The 26581-nt window shown below is 37.5% G+C and overlaps 1 protein-coding gene across 2 annotated transcripts in view; it reads right to left on the bottom strand.

Moving 5' to 3' along the window:
• Positions 1 to 26581, bottom strand: part of LOC124802838 (protein SERAC1) — a 292435-nt gene that overhangs the window by 56480 nt on the left and 209374 nt on the right. For both annotated transcript variants that reach the window (XM_047263863.1, XM_047263854.1), the window contains exon 8: positions 21086 to 21340. In XM_047263863.1, the coding sequence (XP_047119819.1) occupies positions 21086 to 21340 (255 nt within the window). The remainder of the gene's footprint in view (positions 1 to 21085; positions 21341 to 26581) is intronic.

Here is a 26581-nt window from a genome sequence, read left to right as displayed (position 1 = left end):
CTCTAAAACCATATGTCATACTCATTAGACTGTTCATTCCATTCAACATACCTGTAAATCTGCTTGAGTTTCACTGATGATAGCAATATCATCAGCAAATCTCACCATTGATAGTGCTTCATCTTGAATTTTAATCCCACTCTTGAACTTTTCTTTTATTTCTGTCATGGTACTTCAATGTACAGGGTGAACAGTCAGGGCGAGAGACTACATCCCTAACTTGCACCTTTTTTAATTCGAGCACTTGGTCTTCTTGTCTTATTGTTTCCTCTTGGTTCTTGTACATCTACATTACCTATCTTTCCCTACACCTCGCCCCTATTTTTCTCAGAATTTTGAACATGTTGCACCATTTTACATTATTGATCATTTTTTTCCAGGTTGACAAATTCTATGAACTTGTCTTGATTTTTCTTCAGTTTTGCTTCCATTACCAACCACAACATCAGAACTGCCTCGCTGTCATCTTTATGTTTCCTAAAACCAAGCTGATCATCATCTAACAGGTCCTCAGTTTTCTTTTCCATTCTTCTGTATATTACTCTTGTCAGCAACTTGGATGCAGGAGTTGTTAAGCTGATTGTATGATAACTCTTGCATTTGTCACCTCTTGCTATCTTCAGGATTGTGTGGATGATATTCTTCTGAAAGTAAGATGGTATATTGTCAGGCACATACATTTTACATGCCAATGTGAATAGTCATTTTGCTGCCACTTGGTCTTAGAAATTCTGACGGAATGTTATCTATACCTTTTGCTTTATTTGATCTTAAATTGTGCAAAGCTCTTTTATATTCTGACTCTAATGCTGGCTCCTCTATCTCTTACCTGTTGACTCCTGTTTCTTCTTCTATCACATAACCAGGCAAGTCCTCCCCCTCACAAAGGGTTTCCATGTATTCATTCCACCTATCAGCTCTCTCCTCTGCATTTAACAGTGGAATTCCCATTGTACTCTTAATGTTACTACTTTGCTTCTAATTTCACCAAAGGTTGTTCTGACGTTTCTGTATACTGAGTCATTCTTTCCGACAATAATTTCTTTTTTGATTTCTTCACATTTTTTATGTAGCTATTTTGCATTAGCTTCATATTTATTTCACTCCTAAGTGACTTGTATTTCTGTCTTCCTAGATTTCCCTGAACTTCTTATATTTACTTCTTTTGTTGATCAAATGAAGTTTTTTTTTTTTTTTTTACTCATGGTTTCTTATTCCAACTCCTGTGCTAGTCCTTTTTAGAGATGTGTATTGGACTTCAATTGAAAAGCCTACTGAACTATTCATTATCACAGCACAAGTGTATCTCATTCCAACTGCTATATTGCACTTCTTTGCAAATTGATTCCTCCTGACTTACAATCCAAATATCTGCTTTTGGAATCTTTGCCCGGCCATGATGTATTCTTACTGAAATCTTTCCGTATCTCCCAGCCTTTTCCACGTAAACCTCCCCCTTTTTTGATTCTTTAATGGAGTATCCACTATTACCAGCTGAAATTTATTGCAGAACTCAATCTTTCTCCTCTCTCATTCCTATTATCAAGTCCATATTTTTCTGTAACCCTTTCTTCTACCTCCTCCCCTAATATTGCATTCCAATCCCCTATTATTATTACATTTTCATCTTCCCTTAAGTACTGAATTACATGCTCAATATCCTGATATACTTTCTCTAACTCTTCATCTTCTGCTTGTGACTCTACCATACATACCTGAACTAATGCTGTCCGTGTTGGTTTGCTGTCGATTCTGGAGAAAACAACCCTGTAATTGAGCTACAACAATATCAACAATTGAGCCTCTGCCTTAACTTTCTATTCTAACTATTCCTACTCCTGTTATACCATTTTCTGCTGCTGTTGATATTACCCTATACCCATCTGATCACAAACCCTTGTCTTCTTTCCATTTTACTTTATTAACACCCACAATATCTAGATTGAGCCTTAACATTTCCATTTTCTGATTTTCTAGCTTCTCTACAACATTAAAACTGACATTCCATGCACCGACTCGTAGAACATTATTGTTCCAGAAGCCTGTCTACATATCCACAACTGAGAAATACTTTGCAACATTCAAGCAGTCTAGGAGATCATCAATGGATGGCAATAGACAGACATCTTTCTTCATGATTTTGTTCAGCTGTCAATGTAGAAATACCATGTACCACCATTCCTCTACACAAGGAGCACAGGAGAGGCCCAAGGGCTCTCTGAAGGTTCAGTGATGTCATCTTGCATCTTCTCCACTTCCTTTTGAATTTAAAAGTATCCAAAAACAGATGCAGAATAGCTATCACTTGCCACCATTGTTCCTCAGTCAGGTCAGATGCTATTGGCAGTTCGAAAGTAACTTCCTCACCTGCATTGTTGTCAATGACACTAAGCTGCCTTTCCTGGACCAGTACAGCTGCCCCTATGCTCAAACTTTAAGCATGAATTGTGGCTGCTTGTCACGTTTAGTGATTGAAAGTTCTTCCAGACCCCAACAACACTGACGATCGGTGGCGGCATGTGAGAATATGTAGCTTTTTGCAGTCAACATAAGCTCTATAGTTTAGCTCATCACATGACTGATGACTGGAGCTAGTCTTGTTGATGATTATGGGATAACAATGTCTTCAACAGCAAACAAATGCACAGAGCTATCTTTATTATGTGTGCTTGCTGAAATACCCTCGTCAATCTGGATATCTGATTTCCCACAGCCTATGACAGCTTGTGATGCCTGCAAGAAATCCCATCTGAGAACAACATTATGACTACATTCTGTTACAAGACAAATTCAATAGGCTGTGTTTTGTCATTGACAGCTATTCTTGCAATGCACTTTCCTGTCAGCTGGACATATTTTCCCTTTGCAACTTTTAGCACAATCATTTTCATGTCATGGAACATAGTCTCCTTTAGCTGATGGTGATAACCATTACAGAGAAGGAAGCCACTGAGTCAACTAGTAGCTGGACTGGTTGGCTTTGATGATGCCAGTGATATTTCCTGACATCTTGGTAATTGCATCTCTGGTGGACTCACCTCCATAGAGAGTTTCCTTGCGTAGTTTTCCTGATGCCAGCAACTATTCAAACAGTTGGTACCAACTATTCAAACAGTTGGTACCACTGTACGGTGATGGGAAATGCCTGTGGCATGTTGGGATCACCACATTCAGGTTACGGCAATGGGCTTCATCCCAGAAGTCGACTCTAATTGTCTGCAGTTGACTGTCATGAATAGAACTGTTGTGATATTTGACATCTAGCAGTGTAGTCATCAAAAACTCATCTTCTTTCTCTGTAGTAATGTACAACGTGCTCAGTGCACCCACAAAGGAAATAGTACGGTGTGTTGTCCTCTGTTCTCCAAATGTCTATTGTTCCACAGGGCACTGGACTTTGCATAGGAGTTGGTTGTATTTGTGTTTGTCAGGTGCTGGGTTGTTATTGGACAGCTGCAGCCTAAGTCTGGGTTGGCTGAGTCCAGTATTCTTGGTGTATTTGACTGGTGATGTGGATTAGTGCTACGGATTGATACACATCTTCTTCAATATTATCAATTGCCTCCTGATGTACTGGACTGACTTTCATGTCTGATATTTCTTACGTACGTGGTCCAGCAGTTCTGGTTATCATTAAATGCTGTATCTCTTCACCTACTACCTGGCATATGAGAGAAGTGAGGTTGTGATGGTCTCCTGTAACTGCCACAAGGATCACATTCTACAGCTGGTCATACTTGTTTCAGCCTATTCTTTTCTGACGCATTTCCTCTATGTACTGGCACCACTAAATGAATCCATTGACTGTTGTGATATCATTTACCAGAAGAGCTCGGAACATGCATTCTGCAGTTCCTTTCATCATGTGTGAGATTTTGTCAGCATGTGTCATATTTGGATTCACAATGTGGTCTAAATTTTTGATAGTGATTTAAAGTGAGAAGTAGACAGACAAACTTCCCACTTCTTTTATACAAGGTGATTTACTTGAGATTCACAGCCGATCTTCTTAGCCGGCTAGCTGGCTGCTGGAAAACTCACTTGACTTTGTCTCCATAGAATGATACTAGGTACGAGAATATTTAAGCCTCTCTCTCTACTTGTGAAATAAGCAGATACATGAACTTTACTTTTTGTTAACCAACGGTGTATTTGAACTCCATGCCGAAAAAAATTCTTACTTTTCCCATACATAGATGACTTTCAGTAAATCATTCACTCCATCCAACATCAGAAACAAATTTAATTACATTTATAAAAGAGCTGGCTTAATAACCATGACTCTGCTTCACATGAACCATAAAAAAAGGCCTTGCCTCTACCAAGGCTGGATTAGGAGTTTACAAGATTACTTTTTCAACTGTTCTTCTTTCACATAACAATAGTCAATGACACAATAAGCACAGAGCTGCATAAAAACTCCATGGTTCTTCCTCTAAAACCTCTATGGATTGCCCGACAAGGACATGTCGGTGCCGTTCGACTGCCACATATACTTTCGTTTTGCGACTGACTTTAAACCTGCACACACAAACATGTGACGCGTGGTAGGTAGGATTTTACCATCCCACACTCGTATCTAGAATATCGTTTGTTTGAGACGGTAGAAGGCTGAATGGTTCTAGAATTTACACAGAAATTCTCTAATCACTATAGTGGCATAGGCCCACAACTTTTTGTGTGTAGGACTGTGCCATTCCCGCATAATGTTGAGCCCCGTTTTTCAGTTGTTGCTGATTGTTACCAAACACTTTCTTCAATTTGGTCTGAAATTTAATTCAGCTACCGAACTTCTCTTCATTGTTTTTGAACCACTGCTGAACTGTGATGTCCAAGTAAAAGTACACACTTAACAAAAACTTCATCTCAGACTTTCTGCATATTTTATAACTTGGTCTAATCTTTTAGCCGTTTTGTTCGGTTCTGATCCACATATGAAAAAAACACTGATGGATGACTGAAGCACAGCTGGCTTACTGCTGGCTTGGAATCAATTGGTCTCAAGAATATAAGTACTATGGGCATGATGTACAGGTTGTAGTCTGGTTCCTGTCTTTACTGACAACTGGAGTCACAATGATGTAGCTGGTTTGAAGTACCTCGCATTTTCACCAAATAATGTCACATCATAATCCACAATTAAGTCCAAATCTGGTGGCAGGGTTATCAATGATGTACCACACTTAGTCGTCGATGAAGTACCACACTTAGCACTGAAAGCAGGTTATTACAGACACCAATGTACATACAGTCAGAACAGAACTGAATTCCTCAATGGAGAGTGCTCTACTTAAATAAATATTCCAGTCTATGCAAATATTGCAAACATAAGATATTTTAAGAACCTTCCAGAAGTGGTAAATACTAATAACATGATTCGTGGTGGTCAGGTTCAAACTGGTGATCCACAGCACACCAGCCAGCGACACTAACTGCTACGCCACACTCTATGCTCGGCAGTTTGCAGCACTAGTCTTACAGCACTATGAAATCAGTTTTCTTTTTCAATGAGTGAGAGACAATACAGAGGAAATGAGGAGAAAGGATAGCTAACATCTAGAATCAAAGTATCTTATGCAATGCAGAGTACTATCTCTAATCAAGATTTAAAGGTATATAACAAATAATACTGTAAAACTCTTCAATGTATTGTCGAAATTTTAAAAAACATGTACAAATCTTAAAAACCATGGGCTATGCACAAAAAATTACAAAATTTTAAAGACAAGTCAAAGGAAATGTAGACCATCATTCATCACAAAATAATTAAACACAATAAGACAAAGACATTTAACTCTCTGATGACTATGGCTGCAAGAAAAATTATGTTGGATTCAAATCATTGTCCTAAAAACTCAACTAATTCTTCCTAATAGTAGTTGGAAGTACAAAGGGGAAAAAATAAACAATCAGAAACAGGTCCATTAGATTTACATGGACAGGCTATGCATACTCCACCAATAGGTATCACTGTTGTCAACGCAACCACCACAGGAACCACTAAAATCATTAAGTCACCCTTCTGGCTGTGAGGTTGGCAATGTCCAACACAAGGTAGTACACCCCTCACCTAGAACTGCCATCTTTGCAATAAGTCAATGAGTCAAGGTGTATCTCCTGAAAGATTTAAATCCTTAGTAATGTCCACTTAGAAAAGAAAAAGCCCTCTAACTTATTATAAACACATTTCCATTCTTCCAATCTTATCAGGAATTTTTGAGGAAATGGCTTAAATGCAGAATATTTGTGACCATATCAAAATCTTCTGCTCCATTCATCACAAAATTTTGCTAGTGTACTGCAACTTTATGGCATTAAAGAAAACCTTCTTGAATTGATGGAATCATATCTTGACAACATACAATAGAGAGCCATATTAACAAATGATGCCACATGAATAAAACTAAATACAGAGTGGGTAAACATTGAATATGGTGTCACATGGTGTTTCGTACTTTATTTTATTTATTTATTTATTTCTTGTTCCGTAGATCCAGTTAGTGAGTCAATCACAAGGATATGGAACGTGTCAAATTGTACAGGTTTCAATTTAAACTTACAATAAATACAAGGGCATTTCAATGGCAAATTGTACATAGTTTAAGTAAGACATACTATAAATACAGTAACAGATACAATGTCAGCGAGATAACATAACTACCATTTGACAGAGAAAGGAGTTTCAAATAAAGGTTAAAGATAAGAGCACAAAGTTAAATCAGATATTAGGCCTACAAGAGTAAATACATGTACAGCCAATCTGTTGTTACAAAAAGTGTGCTAATACCCAAATGCACAATAAAATCAATTGAACTACTTCTAGACATAATACGTTTAGTGATGGTATACATTTTCTTTCAGGTATTCATCCACAGTATAATAAGATTTCTCTGTCAGGTAATCTCTGAGAACTTGTTTAAATTTTGGCAGTTCTGTATGAACACATTTGATATGTAGTGGTAGAGCATTGAACAGCTTAATGCTGGAGTAGTAAACTCCTTTTTGTACCAGAGTGAGACGTTTCATTTCTAAATGTAGATTCTTTTTGTTTCTGGTGTTATAACCATGGAATTTACTGTTGTCTTGGTAGATGGAATAATTTTTGCACACAAAGGTGAGCAAGGAAAAAATATACTGTGAGGCAGTTGTTAGGATACCTATCTTCCGAAACAAGTGCCTGCAAGACTGTCTTTCATGGACCCCACACATTATTCTGATTGCTTTTTTTTGGATGGTGAAAACTTTTTTTGCAAGTGGTTGGTTCCCCCAGAATATGATAGCATATGACATCAATGAGTGGAAGTAGCCAAAGTAGGCAACCTTAATAGTGTCAACTTCAGCCACTGAAGAAATTACCCGTAATGCACATGTTGCCGAGCTAAGTTTTTTACATAGATGAAGAATGTGAACTGACCAATTACATTTACTGTCTATGTAAGCACCCAGGAATTTTGTGTCTTCAACTTTCTATATTGGTTGATCTCTACATTTTATGTTAATTTCATCGGGATTACTTTGTGATGTATGGAACCTCATATAATGAGTTTTATCTGCATTGAGCGAGAGACCATTTGAGGAGAACCAATTTAAGATGTCATTAAAAACAGTATTTGTAGTTTTTTCAAGATCATGATCAATCAAATCGTCAATTAGAATTGTGGTATCATCGGCAAACAGGGTAAATTTGCTGTTTGTCTCAGAACAAAGAGGAAGATCATTAATAAAGATGAGGAAAAGCAGTGGGCCCAAAACGGAGCCTTGAGGCACACCACACGTTATCGTACCCCATTCAGACGAGGCAGGTTCTCCAGAAGAGCCATTTAGCATTACAGTCTGCTTCCGATCCTGTAGATATGATTGCAGCCACAAGCCAACAGTACCACCTAAACCATAGTATTCTGCCTTTTTCCAAAGAATTTGGTGGTTTACACAGTCGAAGGCTTTCGTAAGATCACAAAAAATACCCACTGGAGACATTTTTTTGTTAATGGCTTCCAAAACTTGGTTGCTGAAAGAGAATATTGCCTGTTCAGTACAAAGACCGGCACGAAAACCAAACTGATTTTTGCTTAAGATACTGTGGAAGTTGAGATGGTCTACAATCCTCCTGTGCATGAGTTTTTCTAGAATTTTCGAGAAGGTAGTTAATAGGGATATTGGGCGATAGTTTGTAACAATGCTTTTATCCCCTTTTTTAAAGAGAGGAATCACTACAGCCAACTTAAGTCTGTCAGGGATAATCCCATCTTGTAGGGATGCATTGTATATGTTGCATAAGACAATTTATAACAGTGTTTCAGTATTTTAGTAGAAATATTGTCCACACCAGCAGAATTTTTATTTTTTAAGGATCTAATTACTCTTATGACTTCGCTTACAGTAACTGGAGGTAAGGATATCTGTGGGATTCTGTTACTAATAGCTTTCTGTAGGAGGGACAATGATTCTTCCATAGAACCATTACAGCCTGTCTTCTCTGCTGCTCTCAAAAAGTGGTTGTTAAATATTTCTGCAACCAACTCAGGTTTCTTTATGATACTGTCCCCTGTATTAATCTCTACCTGAGACATGCTCCCTGTTGTCCTGCCAGTTTCCCTCTTTATTACATTCCATATAGTTTTAATTTTATTTTCTGAGCTTTCAATTTCTGATTTTATGCACATACTTATAGATTTATTTATAACCTTCTTGAGAATGCTACAGTAAAGTTTGTAGTGTTGTCGTTTCTTTGGATCATTACAAGTCCTGAGAGAACTGTACAACATCCTCTTTGTTCTACAAGATGTTATTATCCCTGTAGTGATCCAAGACTTCTTGGCATTGCCTATATGACTATTTCTAACTACTTTTTTGGGAAAGATGGACTCAAATACAGACATGAATTCATTTAAAAATGAATTGTACTTTTTGTTTACATCTGTTTCCCTATAAACTCGGCTCCAGTCTATCTCTTTTAGGCTATCATTGAATTTTTTAAGGCCCTGTTCATTTATTATCCTAAAAGATTTCCAAGAATGCTCGGAACTGTTGCACACACTGATGTAATTGAGCCTAAGCAATTGACCACCATGATCAGAAAGGCCAAGGATTGGATGTACAGTGATCTCATTGCATTTAGACTTGATCTATAAATATATTATCTATCAGACTTTTACTGTTAACAGTAATCCTAGTTGGGAAATCTACTATTGCCATCAGATTATAAGACTCCATTAAATGTACTAAATCAGCTTTACTATTGCTCTCATTTAGGAAATCAACATTAAAGTCACCAGTAATTATCAAGTTCTTGGACTCTGAGTACAGTATGGATAATAAAGAATCTAAGTGCTTAAGAAATACATTCAAATTCCCTGAGGGAGAGCTATACAGTGCTAACACTACAGCCGTCACTTTTTTTTTTCTTTTTTTTTTTTTTTTGTATGCGTATTCCATAGATCCGTACATGCGAGTGATTCGCCTGGATGTGGAACGTGTCAATACAATTGTACAAATACAATTAATGCTACAGAATAGTAATATAATTCAATGATATAGATATTACAAGCTGTCATTAAACTAGTAAAGCAATTCTCAATATAACATTATAACTATAACATGAACACTATAACATTAACATAATATTGTATCATCCATCTAATAACTAAGAGACTAAATACATCTATTATTAAGGGAGGGCATTACTTCTGGAAAAGAATTCATCTAATTAGTACAGTGGATGGTCGAGCAGGTATTTTTTTAACATACCTTTGAACAGCGTTTCATTTTCTATTGTACATTTAATATAATTAGGCAATGCATTAAAAGTCTTTATAGCAGCATACTTTACTCCCTTCTGTACAAGTGTTAAATTTTTTAGTTCAACATGTAGATCATCTTTACCTCTAGTATTGTAGTTATGGTATGAACAATTTGTTTCATACTGAGCATAGTCTTTATTAACTACATTCATCAGAGAGTATATGTACTGACATGTTGTGGTCAGAATACCTAACTGTATAAAAAGTTTTCTACATGAGGTTCGTGGAGGAACCCCACACATGATTCTGACTGCTCTCTTCTGAGCAGTTAAGATTTTTTTTTGAGGCTGGTGAATTACCCCAGAATATTATTCCGTAACTCGTTAATGAGTGAAAGTACCCAAAGTAAGACGATTTTAAAATGCTGATGTCCCCAAAATGAGTAATTATTCTTAGAGCAAAAGTTGCTGATGAAAGTCTTTTTAGAGTAAGGGACACGTGCTGTTCCCAGTTGAGCCTACTGTCAATGTGAACCCCCAGGAATTTAGTGGATTGCACCTGTTCTAGTTCCTGGTTGTCATGGGCAATTACTATACTTTCTAGAGTTTTATTTTTTGTGTGGAACTGTATAAAATTAGTTTTTTTTAATATTAACTGAAAGAGAATTAATTGAAAACCAAGCCGTAACTTCTCTGAGTATATCATTAACATCAGTCTCCAGATCAGCAGTAGACTGACCATCAACGACAATGCTTGTATCATCAGCAAACATTGTGAATTCACAATTTTTACTAATGGACAGGGGTAAATCATTAACATATATTAAAAACAGCAAGGGTCCAAGGACAGATCCCTGGGGAACTCCATGCTGAATTTTGCCCCATTCAGAATCCACTAGATTAGGAGATCCTTTGTTGCAGCCCTGTAGAACCACCTTTTGTTTCCTGTCTTGAAGATATGATTTTAGCCAGTTACCTATAGGCCCTTTGATTCCGTAATGATAGGCCTTCTCCAAGAGTATCTTGTGGTTTACACAATCAAAGGCCTTGGAAATATCACAGAAGACACCAACTTGTGACTTCTTACTATTAATAGACTCCAAGACATCATTTGTGAGTGAATATATGGCACGCTGTGTGGAAACCCCTATTTGAAAACCAAACTGTCTGTGGTTAATAATATTAAGTTTATCAAGATGTGCCACAATCCTGTTATACACTGCCTTTTCAAGAACCTTTGAAAATGTTGTTAAGAGAGAGACAGGACGATAATTTTTTACATCTGTAGCATCGCCAGACTTGAAAAGAGGTCTCACAATGGCATATTTCATTCTCTCTGGAACAACTCCCTCATAAAGAGACGTGTTGCAAATGTGAGCAAGTACTACACTTACATCATTACTGCAGGCTTTCAACAGTTTATTAGAGATGTTATCTATACCTGAAGATCCTTTACTTTTCAATGAGTGAATTATTTTTTTTATTTCATTAACAGTTATGGGTGTCACATTTATATCATCAAAACATTGTGGGAGGTTAAGTTTCAGAATATCTAAAGCTTCTCTTAGGTCACCACTGCAACCTATTTGAGAGGTGACACTTAGAAAGTGGTTGTTAAATGTGTCTGCTATCTGTTTACTATCAGTTATTTCCAAATCGTTAATTTTTAGGACAGCAGATTTTTCATTGTCAGATGGTGCAGTACCTGTTTCCCTCTTTATTACATTCCAAATCGTTCTGATTTTATTGTTTGAACAGTTAATTTCAGATTGCATGCACATACTTTTAGATTTTGTAATGACTTTAGTTAAGATTTTGCAGTATGTCCTATAATATTTCATCTGCAGGGGATTATTGGATTGTCTAGATATTATATACAGTTCCCTTTTTCTCTGGCATGATATTTTTATGCCCTTGGTGAGCCATGGTTTTTTGCTTGATTGCCTGTTCTGTAGTCTACAGACCTTTTTTGGAAAGACATTTTCAAATATACCTGATAATTCATCAGTAAATAAATTATATTTTGTATTAACATCATTTGCAAGATACACATACCTCCAGTCAGTCTCCCGAATGCATAATTTGAATTTTTGGATATTTTCCTCATTCATGTTTCTAATGGTTTTCCACTGTGCACTAGCTTTGTTCTGGTTTGTATTAAAGTTGTCAATTGTATTTGCCCATCATGATCAGAGAGTCCATTTATGACTTTTTCAACTTTGATGTGATTAGTTTTACTCATATCTACAAAGATATTGTCTATTAGAGTGCTGGAAGTGGCAGTAGTTCTTGTGGGAAAACTGACAGTGGAGACAAGGTTGTAGGTATGCATTAAATCTGCAAACTCTGTCTCAGAAGATGAGCTTCCTAGGAAATCTATATTAAAATCTCCAGTCACTATAATGTCCCTATTTTTTCTTGTGAGATACAATAGCACAGAATCTAATTGTTTCATGAATACTTTAAAATTACCAGATGGAGCCCTGTATACTGCTACGATTATCAGTTTCTTGTTACCTTCTACTATTTCTGTGACACATGCCTCAAAGTCTTTCTCTACACAATATTTCTCTACATCTATTGTATTAAAGGACAGGCTGTTTTTCACATAAATAACTGCCCCACCTTTGCACATATGCTTTCTACAAAATGAAGTAGCTAAAACATAGTTTGGTATATTGAGCATTTCAATGCCAAAAGTGATATGGTGTTCTGTCAGACAGAGAATATGAGCACAATTTGCGCCTGTTGGTTCATCAGTATTTACAATAAATTGGTCTAACTTACAGAGCAGGCTTTGAATATTTGGCGAAAAATTTTGAGCTCATTTTTAATTACATGATTAGTTGTGGTGCTACCATTGCTGGGACTGAGTTTTATTTCTTTTGACATACCAGTATTACAGGAACAGTTTTCTGCAGGGAAGAGGGAGCTGTTGTGCTGGTAACACCCACATTTGTTGTTATGAACTACATTACTTACATTCTGATTGGAACCTTCCCCCTTCTGCCCCAGTACCATAAAAAATCCCCATTTGCAGCTGAGGACTTTCTTGATCTCAGGCACATCCTATGTGGAGCAGCTGCAGTCACTACTGTGCTCCTTTTTGCCATAGAGGGTGGATCTCCTGTTGGTGAGATTTCTACACTGTCGGCTTGTACACTTGATCCTGTGGGGGTTGGTGTTGCTGTTTCTGCTATTGATGACTGTTCTTCCTCCTTAAATGCTGCTGCTTCACAAGTTGGCGGTGGACTAACGTTTCCCACTTGAGTTGTAACTGCTGGTGCTGTCTTGCTTTTGTATAAAAGACCTGTTTGTGTTGATTCACATACAGGTGCTGCTGCATATGAAGTCTTCCCTTCAGCTGTTCCATTAGGTTTGAAGGAGTATTTTGACGACACTGTATGTATTTCTTCCAATGGTACAGTTTCAATGGGCACAGGTGCTTTTAGAATGATTGGAGGAGTGGTGTTTTCAAATAGCTTGAATGTTTCTGCTAATAATGCTTTAGCGAGTACACGTTTTCCTAGCCAGTTCCTGTGCAGTCCATGCCGAGTAAAATGGTTTCTCTCTTCGGAATTACTGTCCAAAAACTTCACGTCCTTGAATGCTTTGCATACCTTTTGAAACATTGTTTGTGAATTTGATTTCATTATTTACACATGAACTGTTTATTAGGTCATGTCTATGTGGGATGCTAACGATGATTGTTTTTCTTGGCGAGATTCTTTCCAGTGCATTTCGCAATGCTGTGATTGCATTTTTCGACTCATTTTTATAAACATCGTTAGCTCCAGCAATAATTACACAAACATCGTTTGGTTGAGGGCTTAAATCTTTAATTATTTGCTGGAAAGGAGCCCCGGGTTTTACTGTGGCAGTAACGGAAAATTTAGATTGCATATTCGTAAGAATAGTGGCTAAATCTCGTCCATGGCTGTCTGCAAAGATATAAACTTTTGGTTTTGTCTCGTCTTCTCTCAATAATTTCATTTGTCGGTGTTTCTCTTGTGCAATGGGCGCAAACGAGTTTTTCGTAACTATAGCAGATATTGGAGCACTTTGAATTTCAGTAACGGTTTCTTTGAGAGTGTTGTAGTTTTCACTTTGTACATTTTTCACAAAAGGATTAAAATCGACATTCAACACCACATACTTCAATTTGTTGCTCTATACAATGGCTCTTTAAATCTAATGCATTGTAAGATATGTTGTTTTTTACATAAATTACCACTCCACCTTTTTCCATTATGGTTCTAGAGTAATGCGCTGCCTGACAGTAACCACTTAGCTGTAACCTTTCAATATCTTTCACATGATGTTCACTAAAACATAATACATCAGTATCTTTTATTCCTTGTGGTTCCTCTAACAGAACAGTAGTGTCATTTACTTTATTACCAAGTCCTCCCACATTTTGGTGAAAAATCGTCATTTCTTTGGAATTAGAGACAGATCTAAACTTTTGCCCAAAAAACTATCGGTAGCTACAGACACAGTACGTTCATTACTAACAATTTCCTGAAACATTTGAGTTTGAAACCGAGTCTGACTTGATGGTTGGAGCCATTCAAGTGCGATTGGTTCTAACTTTGGGGTACATTTGTGGACTTCTTCCAATATTTTTGTTTTTAAGATGGTACCTAATGCTTTTTTTCCTGATCTGTTCAGGTGCATACCGTGTCTTGTAAATAATTCTCGTCCAAAACTGCTTACATCTACAACACAAGTATTTTTAAAATGCTTACACAACTTTGCTAACTTAAGAGTTCGTTTGTGAGATAGCCTCGTTTACACAGGACTGTGGAATTAAGTCATGTCTCTTTGGAATGTTCACAACAAATACCTTAGACTGATGAAGCGCCCATATTTTCTTCCTGAGCGACTGTATGGCATCATTCCCTTCGTTGCAGGCAACGTTGTTTGAGCCACCTATTAAGATCACACACTCGTTTTTTACTTTTTCAGGATCACACCCCGCTACAACTTCTTGAAGTTTAGCACCTGGCTTCACAATTCCACAAACATCGGCAGCATTAAAACTGCATTTCACTATATCAGCCATGCCTCTACCATGACTATCAGCGAAAATGTGAAAACGATTTGTTGATGTTTCACTCACAGCAGACTGGATCACACCACTGCCACTTTCATTGCTGTTAACTGAACGTTGTGGCTTTGGAAGATCAAACCTAACCTTTTTCCGATAGTTTATCGGCACACTCTTCTTACGATTGTTTTCACTTTTAGTGAGACTATTACTAGAACAAAGTACATCAAAATTGTTTACATTCTCGAACCTCGAAACATTTGCCGTACACGAATTTTTAGTGCCGATTGTTTGACGCTTGTTGTGTACTACCTTCCATTCTGATGATTTATCAGCGTCATTTTGCACTAATGTAGCCATGTTCTCGCGAAAGTTTTTGTCCTCCTGTCTGTCTTGAAGCAATGGATCCATGTTTCGCTTCGACTTCAGTTCCATATTTTCGGACTTCAGGCTGTCGATTTCTATTCTTAGACTGCTGATTACACATTGTAAACTAGCAATACGCTCATTATACTTTAATAATTCACTTTTGCAACTTACACACGAATTTTTAACAGCTTCACTGTAACTTATTTTTGGAGTAAAATCGCGGATATCTACACACGCCGCCATCTTGAACCTTTTCTGGAACAACATAAATGTTTACCAAAGAGACTGGAGAACTCTTAAAAGCTGTCATGATTACTAATGAGACAACTATACTGATAAAAGGCCCCAACACACTCACACAAGAAACAGCTGTGAGAACAGTGGAACATTCCTATAACTCAATCACAGAAAAACTTACTTCTTATTAAAAATATTGTAACTAGATGGTGCTTATGAAGCAATACTTCATGTATAGCCACCTCTAGTACTGATAAATTATAACTGATAATTACAAAAGTAGAATGATGCCTTACAAATCTACACTGAAATATAATTATAACATTTCTCAGCTCTAAAATCCAGATGATGCAATAGCTGATTATCTGCTCTAGTATGGTTCCTATGCAGGTGGGGAGGGTGATAATGCAGTAACAATTACAATTTATGGAGGTACTGTAATGGGATGGTTCAGGCTGTCAATCAACGGTGTGTAGTTACAGACTTTTTTTATTTCCTCATGCAAACACATCAGAATCTGTGCAGCCTGCCATGAACTGCCCGAATTATGTTTTAGGCAGGTTATTTTATAAAGGAGTGAGGAGGCAGATAGTAAATTAAATCCAGTCATAATCATAGGCCTAATTTGTTACCTCCTGACTATCAGAATGGATGGTCCTGAACGGTAAGCATATCCTCAGGTATAACACTAACCTAATAACATTAACAATATTTACATAAATCCCCTTATTGTCAATGATAACAGAGCTGTTAATGTAAAGTGGTTTCTCAACAGCCAATTACTAAAGTTCATATCATAACTCATGGATTAATTTTTAACATGATACAACAGAGACTAGCAGTACACAAAAACACTGAAATAAACTGATCACACAGAATATTTGTACTGCATGTGAAACAAACTCAGTATCATAGTTAAAATACTTGAATTCTTAAAATGAATTCTTAAAAGTAATTTGTCAGGCTGCAGTGTCAGGCCCAGCATGGACAATGAACCTCTGTGTGTGTGTGTGTGTGTGTGTGTGTGTGTGTGTGTGTGTGTGTGAGAGAGAGAGAGAGAGAGAGAGAGAGAGAGAGAGAGAGAGAGAGAATGAGAGAATTAGTGCTCCTTTACTCCTTCCATCATTTGTATTCCACCCTAGACGTTACAGCATCAGATTAAAGTTAACTACTATTTGGAAAAATGTTTTCATTCATTCTTTTCTTATATGTAAGCTACATGTCCCCCCAATGAACCATGGACCTTGCCATTGGTAGGGAGGCTTGATGCCTCAGCGATACAGATAGCTGTACCGTAGGTGCAACCACAATGAAGGGGTATCTGTTGAGAGGCCAGACAAGCATGTGGTTACTGAAGAGGGCAGCAGCCTTTTCAGTAGTTGCAGGGGCAACAGTTTCGATGACTGACTGAGCTGGCTTTGTAACACTAACCGTAACGGCCTTGGTGTGCTGGTGCTGTGAACAGATGAAAGCAAGAGGAAACTACAGCCGTAATTTTTCCTGAGGGCATGCAGCTTTACTGTATGGTTAAATGATGATGGCGTCCTCTTGGATAAAACATTCCAGAGATAAAATAGTCCCCCATTCGATCTCCGGGTGGGGACTACTCAGGAGGACGCTGTTATCAGAAGAGAAAAAAAACTGGCGTTCTACGAATCGAAGTGTGGAATGCCAGATCCCTTAATCTGGCAGGTAGGTTAGAAAATGTAAAAAGGGAAATGGATAGGTTACAGTTAGATATAAAGGGAATTAGTGAAGTTCAGTGGCAGGAGGAACAAGACTTTGTCAGGTGAATACAGGGTTATAAATACAAAATCAAATAGAGGTAATGCAGGAGTAGCTTTAATAATGAATAAAAAAAAATAGGAGTGCAGGATAGCTACTACAAACACCATAGTGAACGCATTATTGTGGCCAAGATTGATACAAAGCCCATTCCTACCACAGTAGTACAAGTTTATATGCCAACTAGCGCTGCAGATAAAGAAGAGATTGATGAAATGTAGGATGAGATAAAAGAAGTTATTCAGATAGTGAAGGGAGACGAAAATTAGAAGTCATGGGTGACTGGAATTTGATGGTAGGAAAAGAAAGAGAAGGTAACGTAGTAGGTGAATATGGAATGGGGCTAAGAAATGAAAGAGAAAGCCGCCTGGTAGAATTTTGCACAGAGCATAACTTAATCATAGCTAACACTTGGTTCAAGAATCATGACAGAAGGTTGTATACATGGAAGAGGCCTGGATATACTGGAAGGTTTCAGATAGATTATTAATGGTAAGACAGAGATTTAGGAACCAGGTTTTAAATTGTAAGGCATTTCCAGGGGCAGATGTAGGCTCTGACCACAATCTATTGGTTATGAACTGTAGATTAAAACTGAAGAAACTGCAAACAGGTAGCAATTTAAGGAGATGGAACCTGGATAAACTGACAGAACCAGAGGTTGTAGAGAGTTACAGGCAGAGCATCAGGGAACAATTGACAAGAATGGGGGAGAGAAATACAGTAGAAGAAGAATGGATCACTTTGAGTGATGAAACAGTGAAGGCAGCAGAGGATCAAGTAGGTAAAAAGACGAGGGCCAGTAGAAATCCATGGGTGACAGAATATATATTGAATTTAATTGATTAAAGGAGAAAATATAAAAATGCAGTAAATGAAGCAGGCAGAAAGGAATACAAACGTCTCAAAAATGAGATCTACAGGAAGTGCAAAATGGCTAAACAGGGATGGCTAGAGGACAAATGTTAGGATGTAGAGGCATATAGATAGGGGTAAGATAGATACTTCCTACAGGAAAATTAAAGACACCTTTGGAGAAAAGAGAACCAGTTGTATGAATATCAAGAGCTCAGATGGAAACCCAGTTCTAAGCAAAGAAGGGAAAGCAGAAGGTAGAAGGAGCATATAGAGGGTCTATACAAGGGCGATGTACTTGAGGACAATATTATGGAAATGGAAGAGGATGTAGATGAAGGTGAAATGTGAGATATGATACTGCGTGAAGAGTTTGACAGAGCACTGAAAGACCTAAATCGAAACAAGGTCCTGGGAGTAGACAACATTTCATTAGAACTACTGACAGCTTTGAGAGAGCCAGCCCTGACAAAACTCTACCACTTGGTGAGCAAGATGTATGAGACAGGTAAAATACCATCAGACTTCAAGAAGAATATAATAATTACAATTCCAAAGAAAGCAGGTGTTGACAGTTATGAAAATTACTGAACTACCAGTTTAATACGTCATGGCTGCAAAGTACTAACACGAATTCTTTACAGACAAATGGAAAAACTGGTGGAAGCTGACCTCAGGGAGGATCAGTTTGGATTCCGTAGAAATGTTGGAACACATGAGGCAATACTGACCCTATGACTTATCTTAGAAGAAAGATTAAGGAAAGGCAAACCTACATTTCTAGCATTTGTAGACTTAGAGAAAGCTTTTGACAATGGTGACTGGAATACTCTCTTTCAAATTTCAAAGGTGGCAGGGGTAAAATACAGGGAGCAAAAGGCTATTTACAATTTGTATAGAAACCAGATGGCAGTTATAAGAGTCGAGGGGCATGAAAGGGAAGCAGTGGTTGGGAAGGGAGTGAGACAGGGTTGTAGCCTCTCCCCGATGCTATTTAATCTGTATACTGAGCAAGCAGTAAAGGAAATTTAAAAAAAAAAAAAAATTAGGAGTAGGAATTAAAATCCACAGAGAAGAAATAAAAACTTTGAGTTTCACCGATGATATTGTAATTCTATCAGAGACAGCAAAGGACCTGGAAGAGCAGCTGAACGGAATGGACAGTGTCTTGAAGGGAGGATATAAGATGAACATCAACAATAGAAAAACGAGTATAATGGAATGTAGTCGAATTAAATTGGGTGATACTGAGGGAATTAGATTAGGAAATGAGACACTTAAAGTAGTAAAGGAGTTTTGCTATTTGGGGAGCAAAATAACTGATGATGGTCAAAGTAGAGAGGATATAAAATGTACACTGGCAATGGCAAGGAAAGCGCTTCTGAAGAAGAGAAATCTGTTAACATCAAGTATAGATTTAAGAGTCAGGAAGTCATTTCTGAAAGTATTTGTATGGAGTGTAGCCATGTATGGAAGTGAAACGTGGATGATAAACAGTTTGGACAAGAAGAGAATAGAAACTTTTGAAATGTGGTGCTACAGAAGAATGCTAAAGATTAGATGGGTAGATCACATAACTAATTAGGAGGTACTGAATAGAATTGGGGAGAAGAGAGATTTGTGGCACAACTTGACTAGAAGAAGGGATCGGTTGGTAGGATATGTTCTGAGACATCAAGGGATCACCAATTTAGTATTGGAAGGCAGCGTGGAGGGTAAAAATCGCAGAGGGAAACCAAGAGATGTATACACTAAGCAGATTCAGAAGAATGTAGGTTGCAGTAGGTACTGGGAGATGAAGAAGCTTGCACAAGATAGAGTAGCATGGAGAGCTGCATCAAACCAGTCTCTGGACTGAAGACCAGAACAAGAACAACAAGCTATATGTAAACTGAATAGTTTGCAAACACCAAAAAAGACAAATTAATGAGTTGTTTTGTGACAAGAATAATGTTTTAATACATCTGTATGAAACAGAATAACATATACATTCTTCAATTTATTTATTCCTGTATCTTCACCCGTTTGTTTCTAGAAGTGGCAGTGTGTGGACATATGCTTGGATCCATCATACCAGCACTGATAAAAAATGAGTATTTCAACCACACATTAAAAGCGTCATAAAAAGTTATTAGAAAGGCAAAATTTATTCGCACATTTACAACGTCTGTCCCTGTCTGTTCATCATTCCGCTCGCCGGCAAGACCCTGAATGAATAGGTTCAGAGCAGACAAGAAGAATTTACGTGAACAACGGGGGAGCGATTCTGCATCGACATTGTGACAATCAAGGCTACACACAATGGAATTAATGTGAAGCAGTACGCAACACAAATTATGAATATTGACCTTGAATATATTGATATTGAAGGTCTGTTGATATTGATATTGGTTATAGTATTGTGTACAGATTCATGAATTACCTCCAAATTTCTTTCAACTATTCTTTCCAATCAATTTTTCCAATTACTCTAGCAATTATTAATCATGATCCCCTCCCACATGTATATACCTGTTCATGTAGCATTTATATCTAGAATAGGAAAGGTAATACGGGTTGTGTGCAAGGTGTATTTCACTGTAAGATACCCAAACCCTGAGTATTCAGCACCTTCCTGAGATAAAATTAGCCCAAAAAAGTACCATCCACCAAAAACATAAAGTATTTTATACACTACGGATGTCAAAACAGAGCTACTTATGGTATACGATGTACCAGTATCAGCATATAAACTCTTGTTTCAGTATACAATATGCTGTACAGAAGTAGCAAAACAAAAAAAATATGGTTGAAATGGTGGCATAGCCAATGGAAATAATTTTTTAAAATAATAATTATAGGCTTAATAGATTCCACTCTAAAATTTCAAACTGCCCAGGACTACAAAGATAATGTAGTATTACTTAAGGGAATCATTTAAATTGCATTAGTTTTAGATATAAATTACATTAGTTTTAGAATCCAACATGAGTTCCTCAGGTTATGTATTTTAGTGCTATATAATCACATTTAATGGAAATAATCAAGGGCAGGTGAAACATGGAACTTACCTTTCAAAACATGTTTCTTCTGTTCAGTATCTCTCTGCCTCCATGTAACAAACAACCCTCCCCAGAGACCATGGATAAATACAACATCAATTTTTGGTACATGCATGGTACGGACAGTAGGATGAAGAACATATATGCTGCGAGGAAATCTGCCATCTTCAAACTCTTCATCCAAATTGTAAAGGGCCTTAACTGCAGGTGATGATATTTGAATATCTGGATCTCTAGACCATTGAGCTAGAATACCTATCCAACCTAAAATTAACAAATACGCTAAATTAAAACAGTGCACATGTACGCACACATGAGAAAGAGAGGGGGGGGGGGGGGAAGAGCATAATCTCAGCAATAAGCAAAAATGTCACTTGAAATTCTTATCTGTATTTACTTTCAAATTTGACAGTTGATGGACAGAATAATTAGAATTAGAAAAACATATATTTACATATGCTGGCTTTCTCAGGCTACAAAAACTATTAGAGTCGACACAGCTGAATAAGTAATAGTGAGTAAAAGACATTTAGTGCCAGTAACTATATTTGCACTTCCAGGTAAAATACATCGGACACAACAACCAAGGAAGATTATATTACACACATGAAACTCAGAGCGTACAATAGCTCCAGAGAGGTCTATTATATTTCACATGCTGTACTTTGCCACTGTCTCACACAAAATATCTTGTTCACACAATTCCAACATCCCACTTTGAGTATATATTTTGTGGTTTGCCTTCACAAGATAAACCAAATAGCCCCACAATCTTTTCAAACTTCTCTTTGTCCAAAAGTTTTGTCAGACGGTCAGTCAACATGTCTTCTCTGCGCAGGTAGTCCACTGCGATGTTCTGTTGCTCAATGTGGTCCCAAATAAAATGGTGTCCTATATCATTATGTTCTGTTCTAGCATTAGTGACATCAGTTTTCGCTAGATTAATGGCTTCTTTATTGTCACAGAAGATTGTTATAGGTTCCATGATTAAATTGGGTTCTATTTAACATATTAATGTTCTTAGCCACAATGCTTCCTGTGTGGTATAAGATAGCACCATATAGTCGGCCTCTATGGTACTCAGTGCAACAGTTTTTTGCTTTTGACAAGACCATGAAATGAGGCCCACCATTAATTTAAAGCAGCAGCAAGTAGTGGAGTGCCTATCTCCCAATTCACTCCCCCAATCTGTATAGCTGTAGCCTTCCAATTTTGCTTTACCTTCTCTATGGTATCTTAATTTGTGGTTTGAAGTTCCCCTTAGATATCGAAATATCCTTTTCACAGCTTTCCAGTGCTTTTCCTTTGGGTCTCTGCAATATCTGCTCACTGCGTTGATGGCAAAAGCATTGGCAGGTCATGACGTTTGAGACAAGTATAACAGACTCCCTCCCTATTGCTTCTAAATATGGAACATTCTTATCACATTCCACATCTGTCTCATTTACATTTAGCTTCACTCCTACTTCCACTGGAGTAGCTATGGGTTTACAATCACTCATGCCAAATTTCTTTAAGATTTTCTCTGTATTTAGTGATTGATTTATGCTCAATTCGTATCCCTCTTCATCCTCAGTGATCTGCATACCAGAATAATGCTTAACTTCTCCCAAATCATGCACCTTAAACTTGGTTTGCAGCTGTTCTTAAAAATTCTCATTTATCTTTCGTTTTCAGTCAGGATAAAGAAGTCATCCATCCATATTCCCATTATTATTATCCCTTCTCTTCCCCTTTTTTTAGTATACACTGGGATCTGCCTTAAATTGCTTCATATTCATATTTAATTGAGTTTTAGGCACACATCGATTCCAGCAATGTCCACTCTGTTTAAGTCCATAAATAATTTTTCGCAAATGCCAAATCTTTTCCCTTTCTGATTTGGTTTTCATGACTTCTCTTGGTGGAATGACATGTATCTCCTCCTCCAATATCCCATTTAAATATGCTGTTGTTACATCCATATGATGGCTTGTTAAATTTCGTTTTGCTGCCAAGGCTAAAAGATATCTCAATGGGGCATATTTGACTACAGGTGAAAAAGTTTCTTTCTAATCTACCCCTTGTTTTTTGTGAATATCCTTTTATTACAAGTCATGCTTTATATCCTGCAGATGAATTTTCAGGGCTCTTCAAAGTGAATACCCATCTTGCCTGTAATGGTTTTTTATCTGCTGGCGTATTTACCCATTCAAAGGTTTCATTCTGAGACAAAAATTCCAACTCCCCCTCCATCATTTCTTTCCGTTCTTGAGAGTTTGGTCTGCTCATTGCTTCTTCTGCTGTTGCTGGGTCATCATTGAAAGACTGGGCTGCATACATCTCAAAATCTGAATATTCTTTCCGTTTTGGTACACAAGAAGAATGCCTTATATTGTTCTCTTCATTTTCTTCGCTCTCAATCTCATTGTCATCATAAATAGTCTCCTTTTGGCTTTGGCTGTCCTCTTCGTGTTCTTCATTTTCTCTTTCTTCATGTAAGGTTTCACCCTTGGAACTAGGGGCAGTTAACTTAGTAGTCTTGCCCTTCAGAGTCCTTTCTATTTTCAAAGAATACTACATCTCTGTTTGTAACTATCATTTTATTCAACGGATCCATTAATCGGCAGCCATTTTAATTCTCACAACCGCCTACAAAAATATGTTTTTTTAGCTTTTGGGTCCCACTTTCCTCTGAGCTGATTTGGTATGTGCGCCACTGCATCACACCCAAAAACCCTTATATTGCTTGGATCAGGTTTCCTTCCTACCCATATCTCATAGGGGGTTCCATTCCTTAATGCTTCTGTAGGTGTTCTGTTGTTCAAATATATGGCCGTTGATACCACCTCTGCCCAAAAATCTTTTGATAGTCCAGCATCAGTTATTATGCTCCTTGCTTTTTTGACCATAGTCCTATTAGCCCTCTCAGCAACCCCATTTTGAGATGGGCTGTACCTTATGGTAGTTTGATACCTGATTCCCATTTTTGCCAGAAATGTCTTCAATTTCTGGTTAATATATTCTCTCCCATTATCAGGCCTGATGATCTTAATATTCTTTCCCATCAACTTTCTGACCATATTACAATATCTCTCAGAAGTACCTTTCACTTGATCTTTGGAACTAAGAAAATAAACAAGAATATATCGAGAATAATCATCAATAAACGTCAAAAAATAATAAGCCCCCACCTATGGATTTGCACTCCATTGGCCCACATACATCTTTATGGATTATACTTATCCATTACGGATATTTTAGAACCGTGACTGTATATTGAATGTAAATAAGTTATACACAACTGCAACCAGTCACTTTTTTGATAATAATGCTTTATTACATGAACCGGTTTTCGAACCTTTTCAGGTTCTTCTTCAGATGGTTTCGGGAGGATCCGGGAAGTTACATCATTACTGGTTGTAGCATAATGCTGGGTGCTAGTTTGCGACAGTATAGGCGGCTTTTTTCGAATCTGTCTGCCTCCATTTTGATGTCCAGAACACTTTCACACAAACTATATTAGTTTACACTTTGACAGTGACACTTTACCAGCATCCATTTTGATGTCCTGAACGCTTTCACACAAACTATATTAGTTTACACTTTGACAGTGACACTTTACCAGCATCCAGTTGATGTGAGAATCTCCCTAAAAAGTACAGCAAAACAATTGTTGAACTTTTTTTCCCTATTTACAAGAATCTCACTTTCTAAATCCTTGGAACAAACTATGGAAATGTTCAGTAATTGCTTTGCTGTTCTTTTTAGGTACATTCTAACATCAACCTATTTCCTGTTTGACAGAAAATATTGGGAACAAATTGATGGTGTAGCAATGGGAAGTCTGACATCGTCTACGTGGAACACCTCGAAGCAAAGGCATTAAGATCCACCTAGTTCAAACAAATGCATTTCTATCAATACATGGACTTGTGTGTGGTGTATGTGTGTGACATAACATGCTTGATTTCAATGGCTGCTTCACTACCCAAACAATCTGGATCCTCCCCTCCACCACCAGCTGTTCTAAACTGTGCAGACAGGAGTTATCCCTACAACACATTCTCCACTCCTGTAATTATCCTGGCCTCAACCCATGGTAACTTACTGTCCCCACACCTTCCACCCAACGGTTTCTACCCCTTCTGTTCTATCACCTCCTCCCCATTCTTGTCTCTCACCCTCTTTGTTTGCCGCCCTCTGCCAATGCATCTGCCTATCTTTCCCACTTCTCTCTTTTTTTGCTCTGTTTTTCTTCACCTCCCTGCCTCACAACCACCTAATGCTGTGCCAATTGGCAAGCTAGGCCCTGCACACTCTGCCAAACAGCGCTCCTCTCACCCCCCAACCATACACTGCTATTCCTTCTGCTTCCTCTCCCTCCTCCCAATCCCCTACAGATTGCTGCTTCCATTCCACATGACGAGACGCTTTCCGGTCCAAGGTAATGGAGTTGGCGGTTGTGTGTGCTTGATAGTGTGACAGAATGGTGTGTGTTTCTCTTTCTTTTTCTGTCCAAGGCTGTGACCGAAAGCTTATAAGTAAGTGTCTTTTAATTGTACTTGTCTGCTACTTAACCTCTCATCTATACAGTAAGCAGCAAATTGTCTTTTCCTACATTGTTGACATTCCAACCTGGAGAATCCATTGTTCTATTTTGTACTTTGCATACAGTTTTCTTAATGCCTACATCCTATTACAATAGTTAAGAAGAAATGTAGGGAACATCAGCACATGAGCACTGCCTCTAATATAAACCAGAAATGAAATACGGCAAGACCAGCAGAACAGTGGTGCAAATGTCAAGCTTCTGGGACAGCATATTTAAGGAGTCTATCAAAATAAAGATGTTGGAAAACTTAATGAACTGGGACAAAAGTTTCCATTTAAGGGGGGAGTAGGACGTCAAACGGGCCGACTAGTAGCAGGAGTGGCACCACAGGACATTTTATTTTCTACTGTCTATACTTTTACAAATAAATTCATAAAACTTTGTCAGCATGGCCAGGAAGGATTTGGAATTCACACTCATAGCAGTGAAAGTGCAAAAACATAACAAAATAATTTCTTTTTAGATATGAAATTTCATCATTTTTTCACTTACTGTTGGCTGCATTTGTTGCTATAGGTACATTTTTCTTCACAGGTAAGAGAGATTACTTGATGAATTTTGCACAGCATACAAACCATACTTACAAGTGTATGAAACTCTAGAATTTTCCAAATCTATTAAAAACTGTGGTAAAATTGAGATAATTAATTACAAAATTTGATTTTTTTCTAAACATAAAGTTTAAAATGTAACAGCTCATTCATTTTTTCATAAATTAAATAGGTTCTAGAATTTCAGACACCTGTAAGTATGGTTTGTATGCTGTGCAAAATTCATCAGACAGTCTCTCTTACTTATGAACAAAAGTGTACCTATAACAACAAATGCAGCCAACAGTAAGTGAAAAAAATGATGAAATTTCACATGTAAGAAAAATTATTTTGTTATGTTTTTGAACTTCCACTGCTACA

This window comes from Schistocerca piceifrons, chromosome 1 (genome assembly GCF_021461385.2).
Source record: "Schistocerca piceifrons isolate TAMUIC-IGC-003096 chromosome 1, iqSchPice1.1, whole genome shotgun sequence".
NCBI lineage: Eukaryota > Metazoa > Arthropoda > Insecta > Orthoptera > Acrididae > Schistocerca > Schistocerca piceifrons.
This window is presented reverse-complemented; position numbering and strand designations above follow the sequence as displayed.